This window comes from Propithecus coquereli, unplaced genomic scaffold (assembly GCF_000956105.1).
Source record: "Propithecus coquereli isolate 6110/MARCELLA unplaced genomic scaffold, Pcoq_1.0 Scaffold8, whole genome shotgun sequence".
NCBI lineage: Eukaryota > Metazoa > Chordata > Mammalia > Primates > Indriidae > Propithecus > Propithecus coquereli.
Window position 1 is genome coordinate 16,368,292 of NW_012154173.1, and position 18,567 is coordinate 16,386,858.

Sequence of the window (18,567 nt, forward strand, 5' to 3'; positions counted from 1 at the left end):
TCAATGCCTCTAACTTTCACTTCAAAATCTAGTGACAGCTGTCAACTAAAATGCATAGTGAGTTCAATGAGTGGCAGATAAGATAGATAAACTCAGAGTTTATAGTTGTCATTATCAAAGGTCTACCTATCAAAGGTCTGCTAACATCTACCTACTTTGAGGCAATGGAATAATTCTAAGAATTGTAATGTTTTGCCCCTTTCCCTTCCTCACCCCGTCTAACACTTTCAGATGAGATCTACCTGCTACTCTCTACTGGTCTCTGCCTCACCTCAGCCTCGATTCTGACCAGGTTTTCCCAGCTTTTGAGACATTTTAATGTTTGCCAATCTGGTGGTTTGTGTAATATATATGTGTTAACACAATATGGTTTACATGAGGCTGATACATGTCATTTGGATATCCTCTCTTTAAGTGCATTTTAGTGTTTTACAAATTTTTTGTTTGGTTTTTAAAATTAATTTGTGGTATTAAAAAATACATAGTCTATATACAAATTATTTCTCAGTTATATGTATTACATATATCTTCTCCCTTTCTGGGGCTTTATCATGGTGACTTTCTTTACGGTAGGTGAACTGAAGTTCTTAATTTAGTTAGATTAATCAATCTGTTCCTGAATTCAGGAAGATATTGTTCTATAAAATCTTTATAACTCTGAAATCTATATAGTTTTGCCTTTCATATGGATGCCTATGGCCCATTTATAGCTGACTTTTTAATGTAGTGGAAGGTAGGTGTCCAGTCTCACTTATTTTGTGTAGATACTCAACTGTTGTAGCACCACTGCTATAGCGACTCTATAGATAAATTTAGAAATCGGCATTTTTATAATATGTCCACCTATTTAGATATTTTTAATGAATCTTAAAGTTTTATAATTTTTACCATTTAGGTCGTACATATATTTCATTGAACTTATCCCTAGAAGTTCAATTTTTTGTGATTTTGACATTTGAAAAATTTTTCCCAATTTTTCATTGCAAATATAAAGAATTTTTATATGTTGATGTCTTTTATCCCACAAACTTCCTAAGAGCATGTATTCATTTTAGTAAGTTATTGGTTCTTTTGGTTTTCTAAATACACAATTACATAATCTCAAATAATAATTGGATTTTTCCTTTCAAATCCTTGTATCATTTACATTTTTCCTTACTGCTCTGGTTAAGACCTTCAGTGCAATGTCAAATAAAAGTGGCTAAGCAGGCATTCTTCTTTTCTTAATTTACTAAAAGTGAATCAACGGCCGTTGATTTTATCAAATGTTTTTTCTGCATCTATTGAGAAGATATGTTGTTTCTCTTTTAATTTGTTAATGTGGTTGATTGAGTTTTTTGTTTTTATTTTTGTTTTTGTTTTTGTTTTTTTTGAGACAGGGTCTAGCTCTGTTGCTGGCTAGAGTGCAGTGGAGTGATCATAGCTCACTGCAGCCTCAAACTCTTGGACTCAAGCAAGCCTCCTGCCTCAGCTCCTCAAGTAGCTGGGACTATAGGTACACACCACTACGCCTGGCTAATTTTTCTATTTTGTGTAGAGACGGGGTCTTGCTCTTGCTCAGGTTGGTCTTGAACTCCTGGCCTCAAGCAATCCTCCCACCTTGGCCTCCCAGAGCACTAGGATTACAGGCATGAGCCACTGCGCCCAACCTGATTGAGTTTTTTTTTTTTTTTTTTGAGACAGAGTCTCACTGTGTTGCCCAGGCTAGAGTGCCGTGGCGTCAGCCTAGCTCACAGCAACCTTAAACTCCTGGGCTCAAGTGATCCTCCTGCCTCAGCCTCCCGAGTAGCTGGGACTACAGACATGCGCCACCATGCCCGGCTAATTTTTTCTATATATTTTTAGTTGTCCAATTAATTTCTTTCTATTTTTAGTAGAGACGGGGTCTTGCTCTTGCTCAGGCTGGTTTCGAACTCCTGAGCTCAAACGATCTACCCGCCTCGGCCTCCCAGAGAGCTAGGATTACAGGCGTGAGCTTGAGTTTTTAAATGTTAAATGAAGTTCATGTTCCTGGCATAAACTCAACTTGGTCATTATGTATTTTTTAAAATTTATTGCTGATTCAGTTTTCTAATATGTGTGTTTAACTCTATACATTTTCCTCTAAGTGCTACTCTAACTGCATTTCATGTCTTAATATGTAACATTGAGTTCTAGATATTTTCTAATTTTAATTGTGGTTTGTTATTTTTTCCATGAGTTATTTTAAATTATACGTCCTAATTTTCAAACATACAGAAATTTTCTAGTTATTTTAAATTTTTGCTCTCTAGCTTAATTGTGTTGTCCTTAGAGAACATATTTTGTATGATTGAAATCCTTTAATATTTGAGACTTGCTTTCTGTCTCATTGTTTTTATAAATGTTCCACATGGACTTGAAAACAATATATATTCTGTACCTATTGGGTGCTTTGCTTTTATATAACAGTGTTTGGTTTTGTTTGTTAATTATTTTGTTGAAATATTCTATATCCTTAGCCATTTTATTGATCTATCAAGCAAAATGAGTTAAAATCTCCTGCTATGACTATGGGTTTGCATATTTCTCCTCAAAGTTCTGTCAACTCTTTGCTTTGTATATTTTAGGCCATGTGTTTTAGAAGCATACAAATTTACCACTGCTACATATACCTGGTGGATCATATTTTTGTTATCATGAAGAATCCCTCTTTATCTCTAATAATGCTTTCTATCTTGGCTTTGGTTTTAATAAAGCTATAGCACTTTCTTTTGGTGAATGTCTGCATAGCATATCTTTGCCCCTCCTTTTATTTTCAAATTTTCTGTATTCTTAAATATTAGATGTATCTTTTATAAGTATCTGCTTCCACGATGGCTTCACTTACATGTTGGTGAGCTGGTACTGCATGTGGCTGGGAGCTCAGCTAGAGCTGTTGGATAGGGGACTCTATTCTCCATGTGGCTTCTCCTCATGGCTAGGTGGGGCTTCTCACAAGGTGGTCTCACGGTAGTTAAATTTCTTAAATGGTGGCTAGCTTAAAACAAAAACAGAAGCTCATGGGCCTTTTTAAGATTTAGGCAGAGCATCACTTCTGCCACATTCTGTTGGTTAAATCAGGTTAGAGAGCCAGCCCAGATTCAGGACTATAACATAAGGGCACAAATACCAGGGGGCATGATTTATTGAGGACCACCAACGTAACTGTCAACCACAGATGATTTGCTTCCAGTTTACACTTTCTCCTGTGTTACAGCACTTTGGAGTCAATAAAATTGTAGGACCCTCATCCTTGTTGAGCTAGTGTCCAAGTTTTTTCTTCTTTGCCCTATAGAGTTGTTTAAAGCCCTCCTTCACCTCTCAGCTTTTCTTCTCCCAGAACATGGCCAAGTCAGTCAGCAGTAGTTCTTTACTGTCCAATGCTTTTACAATATGTAGATACGTGTGTTTATATATGTGTGTGTGTGTGTGTGTGTGTGTGTGTGTATAATTTTGATTTTAGTTTTTCTAGTTGCTCTCAGCAGAAGGAACAACTGGTACACATTACCTAGTCACTCATAGCCAGGAAAGTTCTTATCATCTTTTATTTCCATGTCCTCTTCTTTCCACTATATATTAATCCCACCAAAGGCTTTATACCACTGTTGTATAAATGAACCAACAATGGCCTCTGTGTATTGGCCCCTAGGTTGTTTATTTCCTCGCTGAAGTCTGAAACCCATTAGCTCAAAAGCCCACCAGCACCCAAAGTCAAATTTTTACACATCCAATTATTTAGAACGTAGCCTAATAAGCAAATTTTTAGCCACTTAGAGCTGGCCTGCTTTATATAGCCTTCAAGACCTCACTCCACTTCTGCTGGCTGTTGATAAGATAAAGATTCGTGTTTAAAAGACCCCAAGCTGTTATAGCCCTTTGGGACTCTCTGACTCAAAGACTCTGCTGTGTTGCTTAGTGACACCACTAGACCCATAAGCCCCCTCTTCAGCCCCCTCTCCTCTTGGAGTTCCCTCGCCCTCCTCTCCTTCTGGATGCTGGCCCCTTGCTGAGAGCCTCAGGACAGTCTCATGCTGTGAGGACCTCCTCTCGAGGCAACACCCAACAAAGCTTATGTGCTACTGCCTCTCATGGTCATATCTTTTCCCCCGATCAGCCCCCGAGTCCCCCAAACCCCTCGTGACCACTTCATACGTTTGTACCAGTATAGTGGCCCTCCCCACAAGCAGCTTTAATGCCTTGTGCTGCTGAGAGAAAGCTGGAGCTGGAGTGTCCATGGGACTCAGGAAAGCAGGAGCCACTGGGCCGGGATTGGTGTCTGTCCTTCATGAGGGACAGAATAGAGAGCTCAGGGCACCATTTGGCTTCAAATTGCAGATGATGATGTCAGGACTACCCCTGCTGTGTAGTTATTTCTGAAACACCTGCTACCACAGGACATGGTTCAAGTGTTTTGACCAATAAAGGCCCCAGTGAAGACACGCTGAAGGCCACATCACATAGTCCTATGACTTCCTCACATTTTCAGATGGAATATCTGAGCAATTCACACCAGCAATTGTTAGGATGTTCTCTAGTTTTCTGGGCTCTACAGTTACCTTTGTGATTCAAGACAGTTGGGATGGCATGAAATAACAGGAAGGCTAACTGATGATCTATTTCAGAGAATAGGTCTTTTCCCTCCTGAAGAACCTCAGCAAGTGTCAAGTGCTGTCCTCTGGTGGCAGTGAAGATGGTGACACCAGTATACGTCAGTGATTCCTTGACAAACATCTTCCCAAATTTTTGCTACAATGTGTATTAATTTGACTTTATGAAGAATTATAGTTAAAATTTTTCAAAAATAAGAGTTTAAAACACAACAATACGTAAGCTTTCAAAAAGTTCAGATGCCAATTTGTAGAGCTATGTTTTAGGTAGTCACTACAATTCTTTTCTGTGGCTGATTAAGAGCCAGCTCAAATAGACTGGGATATTTGTACGAGCACATCAGATATACACATCCAACCCTTAGAAGTATTCATCTACACCAATCATAAAGTACTACTTCAGGGAATGAAGGCCTGAAGTTCTGACATCAGTGGGTCACTGGCAGGCTTCGCAAGACTCTATGTACAGTATTATAATCCTTTCCTCACCAGCGACAATCACCCAGAATCTGAAGGCTGCATATGGTTCAAGATTTCTGTATCTGGCTCAAGCTCCTAACAAAAGTTTTGGGGCCTCTAACTTTACTATGTTTCCTGGGGGGATATCTGCATTCTTGTTTTTTCAAGGCCAGCAATCTCTACTGAACTTGAACGTCAAGGGAGAATAAGACTGGGCTGTAGGAGAAATGGCTGGATAGACCTTCTCAGCCTGATACTTTGTCTGTTATTGCAACAGCAGCTCCCACCAGTGGTTCTAGTCACAGTTCTCTGCAGGCACTTGCTCCCTGCTGGTCTTTCCTCTGCTGGCTCCAGAGCAAGCTCCAGTGAAGGTGAATCACGGCAAAGCTCCAAGCAGGTCCTGGTCATTTCCAGAGGCAGTCTTGGCCAGTGGCTCTTATAGGGCTCTCAGGGCCTCTAGTATTCTATTCTTCTCAGTTCAAAAACATACAGCATTATCCTCTGATACAGCTTTCTATCAAGCTCCCATTTTCTTGTTCTTCTTAAACCCGTTTTCCCACTAAACTCACTTTTAAACCTAACAAGACCTATTCCTGTAGACTGGCAGTCTCACTGATTTCATTTCCTTAACTGTACAGTCTGAACTTTGTTTTTAGGCACTTGAGTGCTGCTCAAGCCATCTTACTCAACTCCTTAATCATTCTTATTGCCTGTTTTACCCTTCAAGGAGATGACTCTATCCAGTCTGCTAATTCTACTTCCATTTCTGGTTTGTAACATCTGGTGCTAAGAAACATCTGTGAAGTGTGTTGTTTTTAAAACTCACATGCTATAGTTCCACTCTGGAAGATTCTAGTTCTGTAGGTCTAGGGTAACTGCATGTTTGCAAAAGCATGTCTCTAGTAATTTCTGTTGTAAAGTCTATTTTGTCTGATATTATAGCCACTTCAACTCTCTTTTAGTTACTGTTTGCATGTACTATCTAGTTCCATGCTTTTACTTTCAACCTATTTTTCTTTGAATCTAAGTAAACTTTTATAGTCAAATTATGTTTTTTATGAATCAATTTGCCAATCTCTTCCTTTTAGTTGGAGAGTTTAGGCCATTTACATTTAATTACTGATAATAAAAGACTTCTGCCATTTTTCTATTTGTTTTCTTTTGCCTTTTATCCTTTTTGTTCCTGAATTCCTCTGTTATTTGCCTTCTTTTGTGTCATTCTAATTCCTTTATCATTTTTTTTGCCATATATTTTTGTAGGCCTTTTTTATTGTTGCCTTTGTGATCACAATTAACATCTTAATTTATGACAATCTAGTAAAACAATTTACTGTCAAAAGTATAAAAACACTTTATTCCTGCATAATTTCACCCTCCCCCATTTGTGCTCTTCTTGTCACAAATTACATCTTTATAGATTGTGTGCCCATCAACATAGATTTATAATCATTGCTTTATGCAATTGTCTTTTAAATGAGATTTTAAAAAGGAGTTACAAAAATATATTAATTATTTTATATTTATGAAGTTACTTTTGCTTGTTCTCTCTATTTTTTAATGTGGATTAGAGCTACTGCCTAGTGTTCTCTCATTTCAGCCTAAAGAACTCCCTTTAGCATTTCTTGTGTGACAGGTCTGCTCATGGCTCAGTTTTTATTTATCTAGGAATGTCTTGATTTCTCCATTTTTGAAGAGTAATATTGCTGAATATATAATTCTTAGTGTATATATTTTTTCTTTCAGCATTTTGAATATGCCATCCTGCTGGCCTGCATGGATTCTAATAATAAATCAGCTGTTATTCTTATTGAAAAATCCCTTATGTATGATGAGTTGCTTCACTCTTGCTGTCTTCAAGATACTTTCTGACTTTGAATAGTTGATTATGATCTATCTTGGTTAGGATCTATTTTATTTTATCCTACATGAAGTTTGCAGAACTTCTTGGATATGTAAGTTAATATTTTTCATCAAATTTGGGAAGTTTTCAGCCATTATTTCTTGAAATGTTCTTCTATACCTTTCTTTTTTTCCTTTCTTCTGGGACTCCGGTTCTGTGTATGCTGACGGTGTACCACAGGTCTCTTGGGCTCTGTTCATTTTTCTTCATTCTTTTATCTTTCTGTTCCTCAAACTGGATAATCTTGATCTATGTTCAATTTCACTGATTCTTTCTTCTGCCTTCTCAAATTTCCTATTGAGCCCCTCTAGTAAATTTTTCATTTTAGTTTTTGAATTTTCAATTCTAGAATTTCTACTGGGTTTATTTTTGTAATTTCTATTTCTTTATGGATAATCTCTATTTGAGAGGCATCATTCTCATTCTTTCCTTTAGTTCGTTAGACATGATTTCCTTTAGTTTTTTAATATATTTAAACTAGTATATTTAAAGTCTTTATTTAGTATGCTTAAAGTCAGAGCTTCCTCGGGGATGGTTTCTATTGATTATTTTCCCTGTCTGGGCCACATTTTGTTGTTTATTGCATACCTCATAAGTTTTTTGAAAACTGGACATTTTCAGTATTTTAATGTGGCAACTCTACAAATCAGATTTTCCCCATTCTCCATGGTGTTTTCATTGCTGCTTGTTGTAGGGGGTTTTTTTAGTGACTTTTCTGACTTAATTTTGTAAAGTCTGTATTCTTATGTGTGGCCACTGAGATCTCTGTTCCATTGGCTTAATAGTCAGCTAATGATTAAACAGAGAATTCCTTATACACAGGGAACCAAAAATCTCCCAGTCTGTGCAGATGGCCTGTATGTGTGTGTTAAGGCGATTCTTCAACACTCATCCATGGAGTCTACAACTCTGCCTTAGCCTTTGGCTGCTTCCACAGAGCTTCAAGGTGTGCAATAGGTGGGAGCTTAGGGCCTTCTCAGGTCTTTCCTGAACATGTGCACAACTCTGGGCATGAGAATGGCTTCTAGATGCCTCAGAATATGTCAGAGCTTTCCAAAGCCCTTTTCTCCAAAGCATCTCATTCCCTAGCCTTTCCTCCCAAGCTTATTATTTGTCCCAACTGTTAATCCATTGCCACTGACAGCAGTGACTAAAACATTTGCCTGTAAATGTTTCAACGACCCCTCCGTCCCGCTCCAGATAGCAGCTTTAGTGCCAGGTGCTGGGTAAATTTTGATTTAGGTGACATAAGAAAAGCCTTTCAAGCAGATCTTTCAAGAAGAAGCCACCAGACAGATCAACCAATGATAATTCTTAGCAAATGAAGACTTTTCTGATCCCTCTGGTACTGGCACTGTGCTGGTACTAGGAATGTGGGGTTGTTTTCAAGGCTACTCCTGAGCTGGGGAGCAGGTATGAGACTAGAGAAAGCTAAAATGCCCTGAAGTTTTCTGTTCTTACTGATATTTGACTTTTTTTTTAAATAAGTACACTCTGGTTGCTGCAAGCTTTTGGTTAGTTTCCGGATTCCGAAAGAATTGATTCTGACAGTTTTGGTCAGATATTATGCCACAGCCTTCCTTGTTTTCCTTGTCTTTGAGTATGTGTGTGTGTATATATATATATATTAGTTCCTACTATGTAAAGAGCTTACTATATAGCATGAAAAATAGTTAAGTTTAAAGATATGTACAAAGGAGACTGTGCTGAATGGAACAAACTTGAGCATAGAGTTCATATTAATGAATATAATAAGCATATATGTATATTCTTCTCTCATAGCATAATGTAAATAAGTATTGAATACTAAGTAGATATTGAGTGAATGAGTGAATGAGTGAATGAGTGAGTAAAAAGAAAACGTATTGATTTTAATGATTCTAGTGCCCAGGAATGACTGAGGTTGACGCTGCGTGAAGAGCTAAGAGGATGAAGGGGAAGGTTGGGCGCAAAGAAGGGAAGTTATGCAGCCCACCTGGAAGACCGCTCTGCCTTGGCCTCATATACTCTTCTTTTTAGTGGAAGGTTTTAGAACTCAGGAAACAAATTAGTGCTTGATAGAGATTAATTTCAATTAATCTTGTGAGTTTGAATCACCACTCTGCCTTGTAAATATTTACAATTCTTCTATTAGCTATGCATTCCCCTGACATTTACACTTTATTCATAAGCAGCCTCTGTTTTCAACTGTAATTGCTAATAAAGATGGGCGAAAGCACCACAGATTGGGGTGACCACAGATCATTATGGAAATGACATGCTTTCCTGCTCCTTGTGAAAACAGCATTTGCCTCACTTTGGTCTACTCTAAGGAAACGCGTCTCTTCAGATTTGGAAGATAATTTCCAGAAAGTTCCATATGAAATCAAATGAAAAAGAAGAATCAGGAGTCCCCTGCTGTCCTGTAAACATGACATTTGCTACCTTGTCAACAAGGAGAAATTGAGCTCTGTGTGATGTCTTCCATGACCCAGTGGGCCAGCATTTTGTTAGGCTCTTGTACCTAGAATGGCAGAGAAACCAGCCAGCCTTACTTTTGGGCATCTTAATCTTGTTTCTTTCTAACTTCAAAAATGTACATATCAGTGTAAATTAAAACCAACATTTATATTACACATGAGATTTTGAACACTCCAGGCTCACATTCTCTAAATCGCATCTGCACCTACTGGCTCTGTTTCCTGCAGAGTTTTCCTTTCCTTATCCCCTAACTGCTTTTCACTTGAAGGTCCCAGAGTCGCACCAAATGCCCTGTGTGCCAAGCAAAAGCTGTCATCTTTCCTGGCCAACCAGCCCCTCCTCTGTTTACTGTGGCAGTGAATGACTCCTTGTTCAGCAAAGAAACCAAAGCAATCATTTGAGGAATGACCCCGAAGAAGCCAAGACTACCATCCAGGAGAAAACAGACATACACCCACGAGCAAAATCTATGTGCTGATCAATTCATTTTTGCATTCAGCAAATATTAGCATGGTGCTAGGGCTGGAAGCACTGTGGGAGGTGAGGCACAGAATCTGCCCTCAGGGAATTGGTAAGCATGGGGGAGGCAGGAAAAAAATGTGGGAATCACAACCCGTGAGGACTTGGTGCACTGACGGGGTGCATAGCTGACCTCAGAAGGGGCTCAGCCACAGCCCCACAGCCCACCCCTCCCCAAACCCACACAAATGCCTCCTTGTAATCATTCCGAGTGTGATGCTTGGATTTCTTTTCTCTTCCACTCCCCACCCACTCTCTCAATTAGATTCTAAGTTTTTGCTTAGGTATTCCTTAAAATAATTTTGAGAAACTGTTCCCCTTCAACATTTCTAACTTGGTATCTATAAACTTTTGTAAGATTAAACAGATGTTATAAGCATTGGCATGTTAAAACAGTTGTAACACTCTTTTAAACGTATTCAATGGAATCTAAATGTCACAGAATCTAAATATGCCGCCCCCACACCCTGCAGAGTCAGCCTGTCCAAGCCTTGCCAGGTTTGAAGATGGCTGTGCCATAAGACTACCTTTCTGCCTCTTGTGTACCCTTTGTAGCACCCAGGACCTGTGTGCCACACCTGGGCTGATCATTTATGTGTATCACCTCATTTAATCCTCAGCAACCCTCCGAGGTTGGTACCGTTATCTGCATTTTATTTATGAAGAAAAAGAGACTAAGAGAAGGGATTTGATTTGAGGTCTTTCTTAGACCTGCACTCTTAACTGCTACTTCACACTTAGAATACACTGCATCTGATGGATTTCGAGTGTTAAAGTCTATGCGTTCCACCTCCAAGGGGAACATGTGACTTCCGGCACGCTCATGACACTCTACCCTCCTGCCCTGCTTTGCTTTTCTTCATAGCACTTAACAACAGCTGATATATTGTATGTATGGATTATTTGTTTATTATTAAGCCTTCCCCTCCCCCCTGGCCCAGAATATAGGCTTCAGGAAGCAGGGACTTGGTCTGATTTGTTCACTGCTATTTTCTCAGTACCTAGAACAGTGCCCAACACATAAGTGACACTCAATAGATGTTTGTTGGATAATGAACAAGACTTGCCGGCATAAAGCCATTGATACTGTCAGAGATTCTAGACAGATCAATGGTTGCAGTGGATCAGCCTTCCTGGCTTCTGCTGTAATGAGGTAGCAGTATGAGGTGTGGGGTCAACAATCTGCTGACTTCAGAGTGAAGTTTCTTTATGTTCCAGTGTCAAGAAAACAGGAGATCTAATCATACACCCAGAGTGCTTGCTGAGCAACAGTGAAATGGCAAACTCCAAATAGGTAAATACCTAAATAGGTAAATACCTCATTCAAGTTGCTACAGAGAACACAGACTCAGGTAGCCTTGTTGTAGAACTATGAGAGGGCTGCATCTTTGAGTCATTGAAGCCCATTATTCATTGCTAGACGTTTGGGCACATTGGGATGTGTTTGGAAAGCTGAAGGCAGCAGCCTCCCAGAAGTCCCACAGGGCTGAAGAGACTTCCAGAAAGGAATCAATTCACTGCTGGGGCAGCCCCATCTGGGCACATCTGAAGAACTAGAGGGACAGCTTGAGAGAGGCTTTTCTGAGTGTGGGATGGGAATGGCCGAGTCTTCTGGAAAAGACTGCATTTTAGGGAAGAATGAGCCAGGCATGATGACCTGGACCCAGGAGCAAAGCTAATCTGTCAGAGAGGATTGAGGTGCTAAGTACAATGTCATTACTGCTAGCTCTGGCTCACCCATTGGCATGTGTCTGGGTCCTAGAGAGAAAGAGCTACAAGAAGTATTGGAAGGAGCTTTTCTCCCAGACTCTGACCCTCACTGGTGGCTCTAACGAAGAGGACGGAGCCCTCCCCTCGCCCAGCCTCATACCTCCCAGTGGCACAGCCCAGCAGGCCTTGGGGACTCTCTCAAGTCTCAAGAGAAATAGCAGACGAGGCTTCTGGGCCTGAAAGAGTGGTCTGAGGACTTGGGGACTGAGTCACTACAAGGAGCATCTGCTGTGCCTGCCGGGTGGTGCAGCTGAGCGGCCCTGGAGCTGCAGCAGCAGAGTCCAGAGCCCAGAGTTGCATCTTGCAGTGACCAGGGACGTGCCCACTGAGGGAATGACAAACCAGGATCATCCGCAGGGCGGACACTTGGCTTAGCAGACGACACATCTGCATGGGAATGAACTGACCCCCAGGATTTGGGAGACTTTCTCAGAGGAGACCCCTAAAAGGCCAGGGTGGTGGAGACTTTGCAGGGAACCCAGGTTCCCAAGTCACTTGAAAGGGCCTGGAGCCTGAGTATTGGGTTACGTGCAGAACACACTTTGAGCCCCTTATTTCAACAGCTACTGTCCCCCAATTTTTCAATTATCCCTCCACTCATCCCTGTCTCTCTCCTCCTCGCCTCCCTCCTCTGCTTCCTAACGCAAAATTCCTGTTGGCTCAGAGAGACGATCTAAATTCGATGGGAAGCAAAACATGCCAGTTTAAACTAAAGGCAAAGGTGTGAAAGACGGATAACCTCTTAGAAATTCTAGGTGTATTGGAATTTTTAAAAAGTGACTTAAGTGAGTCTCCTTCAAACAGCATGATAAGGGGAGGTAATGACTTTTAGGCCTTGGGAGAATGGGGTGAAGTATTTGCTCATCTCATGCAAACACTGGTAGGATTAAATGACGTGACCCAGCAATGATAGAAATGGATTAAATGAGCCTTAGACTTCAAACACCATGGAGTGATTATGCTCCGCAATGCTAAAGGCAGATTTATTCCATAATGAAGGCCCTAGATGTGACTTACACCATGAGTTTCACTCTGTGATATTTCACTTTTGACATGGACCACAAATTCACCTTGTGCTAGATAAATGTTTTTTGAACAGTGGCACCAAATGGCAGGATAATTTTAGACTTAGAAGGATGATAAGGTTATTTGTTCATTCACAATAGTGCCTGGGATTTTCACTGTGCTTTTCCACAAAGGGCTCTACATACCTTGAAAAAATGATCTCATTTCTCTTTACAAAATCTCAATGAGGCAAGAGCTTCAGTACCTGGTGGGTTGACATGGTAAAAGCCTTCCTCTTGTCACCTTTCCCAGCTGTCCTTTGAGGTAGCTGGGGACTCCAATTTATCAGCTGACTAATGGAGTATGGTTGAGTTTCAGATGATGTAGGGAAAAGATGCTCTATTCCTAGAAGAGGAAGTCTCTATGATAAGATCTATAAATAGACATTGAAGGGACTTTGAGGCTGCTCTTTATGGAAATTCTCTAAAGGGATAAAGAACCAGAGATATTTCATAGTTCTGAAGGCTGGGAAATAAAAAGAAAAAAAAGAACTAGAGATGCTGATAATTTCCTTCCTTCTCAACTTTGTGCCTTCTCTTAGAGAACATTGCCCCTTTTCCTTCCCATAAAGTTGAATCCCTCATCCTTGGCAAGTGGTCATGAGGCATTGTGATTCCGGACCTATCATCAGAGCTAGCTGGACTTGGATGGGCATCTGACCCAGCTGGCTCCATTAGGTCCTTGCTCCAGGACTTTGGGATTGGGACATGCAAATACTGGAAAATGAAGAGAAACCAAGATAATTTCCTTCTCCCCACTTCTATCTACCTTTCTGGGGCCATGAGGTTTCCCTTTCTGAGATGCTAAGAGTTTGTTTAAAAAGACAGCCTTGATGGGAAACAGTATAAATATCTACCAAGAGGAAACTGACTAAATCATGGGACATCCATGTCATGGAAGACTACATGGCAGTCTGAAAAGAATGAGGAAGTGTTTTATGCGATCTGCAAAACATACTGTTAAGAGAAGAATAGGCTGGTCCGAAGGTAGTGAGTTATCTCACTTGATTGTTCACAGTCAGTTACAGATTGAACTTGTTCTACTACTTTCCTCCCTCCTCACTACTGCACTTGACTAGTCTTAAGAAAAAAAAAGAGAGACTACAGGATAGCGGGGATACTACACCACCAATTGTATAAGAGAGGAAAAATATAACATCCATGTTTACATTGTCTACACTTAATACCATTATTAGGTTAGGGCTTAAGTCTACCATTTTTTGTTTTCTGTTTCTTATTCTCCCATTTCTTTTTTCTTGTCTTCCTGTGCATTATTTGAACATTTTTAAGGATTCCGTGTTGATTTATGTATAGCGTTTTGGAGTGTATTACTTTGTATGATTGTCTTAGTGGCTGGGTCTTACATAGGCACAGGGGTGTGTGACTTACCACAGTCTACTGATATCAGTGTTTTCCAATCTGAGTAAAGTGTGGAAGCCCTACTCCCATTTAGATCCCTGTTTAAATATCATTGTCTTGGCATCAGATGGTATTATAATTTTTATACAAACCATCATATATTAATATAATTTAGAAAATTCATGAGAAGGATAGTCTTTTGTTTTACCCATATTTCTGCTTTCTCCCTTGTTCGTTCTTTCTTCCTGATGACCTAAAATTCCTTCCTTTATCATTTCCTTTCTTTTGAAGAACTTCCTTTATTTGTTCTTTAAGAGGAGATCTGGGCTAGTGACAAACGCTCTTAGATTTCCTTTATCTGAGAATGCCTTTGTTTCCCGTTCATTTCTAAAATACAGTTTCCCCAGATATAGAATTCACAGTTGACAATTCTTTTGTTTCCACACTTGAAAAACACTGTGTTCCCTTCCTTCTGGCCTTTATTGCTTCAAATGAGAAAAACCCTGTCATTCAAATGTGTGTCCCCCTGCAGGTAACATGTTGTTTTCCCTCTGGCTGCTTTCAAGATATTTGCTTTGTGTTTAGTTTTCAGAAGTTTAATTATGATGTCCCTGGGCATGGATTGCTTTGGGTTTATCTATTGGAGTTCTCTCAGCTTCTTAAATCCATAAGTTTGTATTTTTTGCCAAATCTGGGGAATTTTCAGTCATTACTTCTTTGAGTATTCTTTCCATCTCATTCCTTTCCTCTTCTTCTTCTAGGACTCCAATGCTACAAATGCTGGATCTTTTATTACTGTCCCACAGGCTTGAGATTCTGTTTTCAGTTTATTTTCTCTCTGTTGTTCAGACTGGGTACATTCTATTGCTCTGTCCCTGATTGCACTGAGTCTATCCTCTGTCGTTTCCACTCTACTAGAAATCTTATCCAATTCGTTTTGTTATTTCTGTTATTTTTCAGTTCTATAATTTCCATTGGGTTCTTTTTTTTAAATAATTTCTCTTTTTTGCCAAGATTTTCTATTTTTTACTTGTTTTGAGAGAATTTGGAATTGCTTACTAAATTGGATGATGGTTACTTTAAAACATTTAGCAGGTAATTCCAATATCTGGTTCATCGCAATGTGGAAGTCAGATGATTGCTTTTTCTTATTCAAGTTGTGATTTTCTTGGTTCTTTGTAGAGTGGATAATTTTGATTGTATCTGGATATTTTGGCTATTATGTAGAGAGATTCTGGGTCCTATTTAAATTTTTCATTTTAACAGGTAGTCACCTGGTTTAGGTTTAGCGTGAAGGTCCTGGCCTACTTTTGCAGGTGGTTTTGATGACAATCTAATTTTCAGAGCCTTCATGTGCTTTTCTGGCCTCCTTGGTTTGTCTTCTGCCCCTGAGGCTCCCACAGGTTCTTGTTGGTTGTAGTTGAGGAGCAGAAAGCAGTTTCTCCAGGCTGGGGTGCCTGGTGCCTTTAGGTGAGGGAAGGTGTCTCCAGCCTGCAGTGACAAAAGCACTTCCTGGGCTGGATGCTGGTTGTGGTGGAATCCTCCTTGCTAATGTCCTCTGTCAAGTGGGGTCTCCAGGTCACAGAACTGAGTCTCAGGCTGTGGGGGGAAGGAGAGCACTTCCCCTGGCCAGTTATTGTCGGGAGGCCTGCCCCTCTCTGTTTCTGCTGGGCTTGTCTGGTGGTGTTGGTAGAACTCCTACTCAATTTGGAGGAAAAATAAGCCTACCTACATGCCTTCTGTTGCTAGATTGGGTGTTGGGAAAAGCTGAGCCTGAGTTACCTTTTGCTGGGGGGGCGGGGCGCGGGGTTATAAAATGCCCTGCTACTGTACGGTTCCTTTGGTCCTGGGATTTCTAACCAATTCACCTTCCTCTTTCTATCTTTCAGAGTTCTTTTTTGGTTGTCTCCGTGTTATTTCTGAGGTTTTTAGTCATGCTTAGCAGGGACAGACAGGGAGAGACTGCTCTACATCATCTTCCTTGGACCAGAAGTTCTCTATATATGTTTATATAGGCATAAGATCTCTCTAGAAGGGAACGCAAGGATTGGATAATATTGCTTCCCTGAAAAGGTGACCTAGGGGATATGAGGTAAGAGGGAGACTTTTTTATATATCTGTTTGTATATTCTCATTTTAATCAAATGAATAAATATATTATCTCTTCAAAGATAATAATAAAATGTAAAAGAAGAAAGAAGACGTCTAGCTCAGCCTTGTTGTCAAGAGCACAGCCAAAGATTACAACAGAGGTCAAGCAGCGTATGGATTCAACAGCTGGTAATTTTATTAAATTTCTCTGACTTTTAATTTCACTATATTGTGACCGCTTTGATCCAGATCCCCAAACATAAGAATAATATTCTCGGTAGATTTTCAGCTTGCTCATACATTTTGAATAACTTGCAGAATACAAATGTGTAATTTAGATAGAAGTAGATGCTTTTGGCAGCATGCTAGTACCCTAATCAGCTGAAAAATAATATTTGTATGACATTAAAACAAAATTAATAGCAAGACACTAATTACATGAAAAGACTTTATGTTGTAATTATTAAACTTGCAAACAACTCAGCATAATTAATGCCTTAATTAACATATGACCTGAAATTTTAGCTTACAAAATTGATAAAGACAATTAAAAGTCACATTTGTAAAGTAAAGTGGGTTTTAAAAATTACAAAGTAGTTGAATATCACCTTTTTTCTCCTCATTTCGGGGAACATTTTTGTAGGTATTAAGTTTACAATCAATTGTTATGATTCCCACCCCATTCCCTAGCACAGTGTCTCAGCTTGAAGCCCGAGAGCTAAGTTTAGTGACCTTCAGCCAAGGATGTCCACCAACAGGGGGCTGGGCAGCTCCTAGGCACAGGCCTTCTGGATAGATAGCTCTGGGGCAAAATGGAACAGCAAAGACTTCTCCCCCTAGCACCTTAAGGGAGATATAAATTATTTTTGTATTCAATATCTTTCTTATTCCTTGGAGCTTTATTTTTTTTATTTTTTTGAGACAGAGTCTCAATCTGTTACCCGGGCTAGAGTGCCGTGGCATCGGCCTAGCTCACAGCAACCTCAAACACCTGGGCTCAAGCAATCCTACTGCCTCAGCCTCCCGAGTAGCTGGGACTGCAGTCATGCGCCACCATGCCCGGATAATTTTTTCTGTATATTTTTAGTTGTTCAGCTAATTTCTTTCTATTTTTTTTTAGTAGAGGCGGGGGGGGGTCTCGCTCTTGCTCAGGCTGGTCTCGAACTCCTGAGCTCAAAAGATCTGCCCGCCTCAGCCTCCCAGAGTGCAAGGATTACAGGCTTGAGCCACCGCGCCTGGCCTCCTTGGAGCTTTAAATAGAAGGATATTTCAAAATTTTCCCCAAATAGCTAACTAGGAACTAGATTAGGTATGAAGGATCAAATTAAGGGCTTAAAAAGTGTAGTTCACAAATACAGCTTACAAATGTACCAAACTCCCTCTTATTTAAAAAATATGTTATCTTATATGGGTTAAATTACAGCTATTGGTTGTGGTTGGTTCTGTCTGTCTGTCTCTCTATCTCACTGCAAGCTGCCCTTTCCTAAGGTCTGGCATCACCAGACAGTTCTTTCATAAAATCAGTGTCATGCCTGTCTCTTCCTAACTGCCTATGTTGTAGACCGGGGAACATGGGGCCCAAAATTCAGATTACCTGATCTTGGCAAGAAGCATATGTCTTTAATTGAAGGCACCTTCCAATTATAAAATAACTATCATTAGTAGCACAGGAAATGTCATCATTGAACTTCCTCTGTACCTGTAGGATTTCTTAATTTCTTCATTCGATGCTCCTTTTTGCAGACCAAGAATTTCATATAGAGCTTCTCCAGTTGTTGACAGAGTCCGCTGTCTTTGGTTAGGTATGTTACATGCCATTTTCTCAGGCTGCAAAACCAAAGAGGGGAAAATAGCCATGAAGGTTATGCACACTGGAATCCACTCTCGAAAGGGGAAGACAGTTCATTTTTGACCATTGTAAATGATAATATGAAGTACATTTGTGTGCCAGCTGCAAAAGGAGGGGAGGAAAGAGTTAGAAGAGCCAAAAGCAGAGATTTGAGACAGGGTATTAAAGAACACAGGCAGCCACGCAAATGGAATACAGCCTCGGCCCTACAGTTCAGTAGAAGCAAAATGTTATCTAAACAACTAGCTAATTCAGTACTGTTGAGAATCAATCCTCACAAGTCAGGCAAAAGTAGCGGTTTTTTTTTTTTTTTTTTTTGGTTGGAATTTGCACAACTTCTTTATGTACTTTTTCCAAATCTAGCCCACAATGGAAGTGATCAGCCATTTTACTCCAACTCTACTGGCCATTGTAAGAGTTTCTTTAAAAAAAAACAAACAATGTTTTGGTTGGGCAAAATGGCTCACATCTGCAATCCTAGCACTCTGG

At 40.0% G+C, this 18,567-nt stretch overlaps 1 protein-coding gene across 1 annotated transcript in view; it reads right to left on the minus strand.

Annotated features, from left to right (window-relative positions):
• Positions 1-18,047, minus strand: part of DNAJC5B (DnaJ (Hsp40) homolog, subfamily C, member 5 beta) — a 41,428-nt gene extending 23,381 nt beyond the window's left edge. Inside the window, exon 1 of the mRNA XM_012663147.1 lies at positions 17,929-18,047. Within this exon, the coding sequence (XP_012518601.1) occupies positions 17,929-18,047 (119 nt within the window). The remainder of the gene's footprint in view (positions 1-17,928) is intronic.
• Positions 18,048-18,567: the final 520 nt, after the last annotated feature.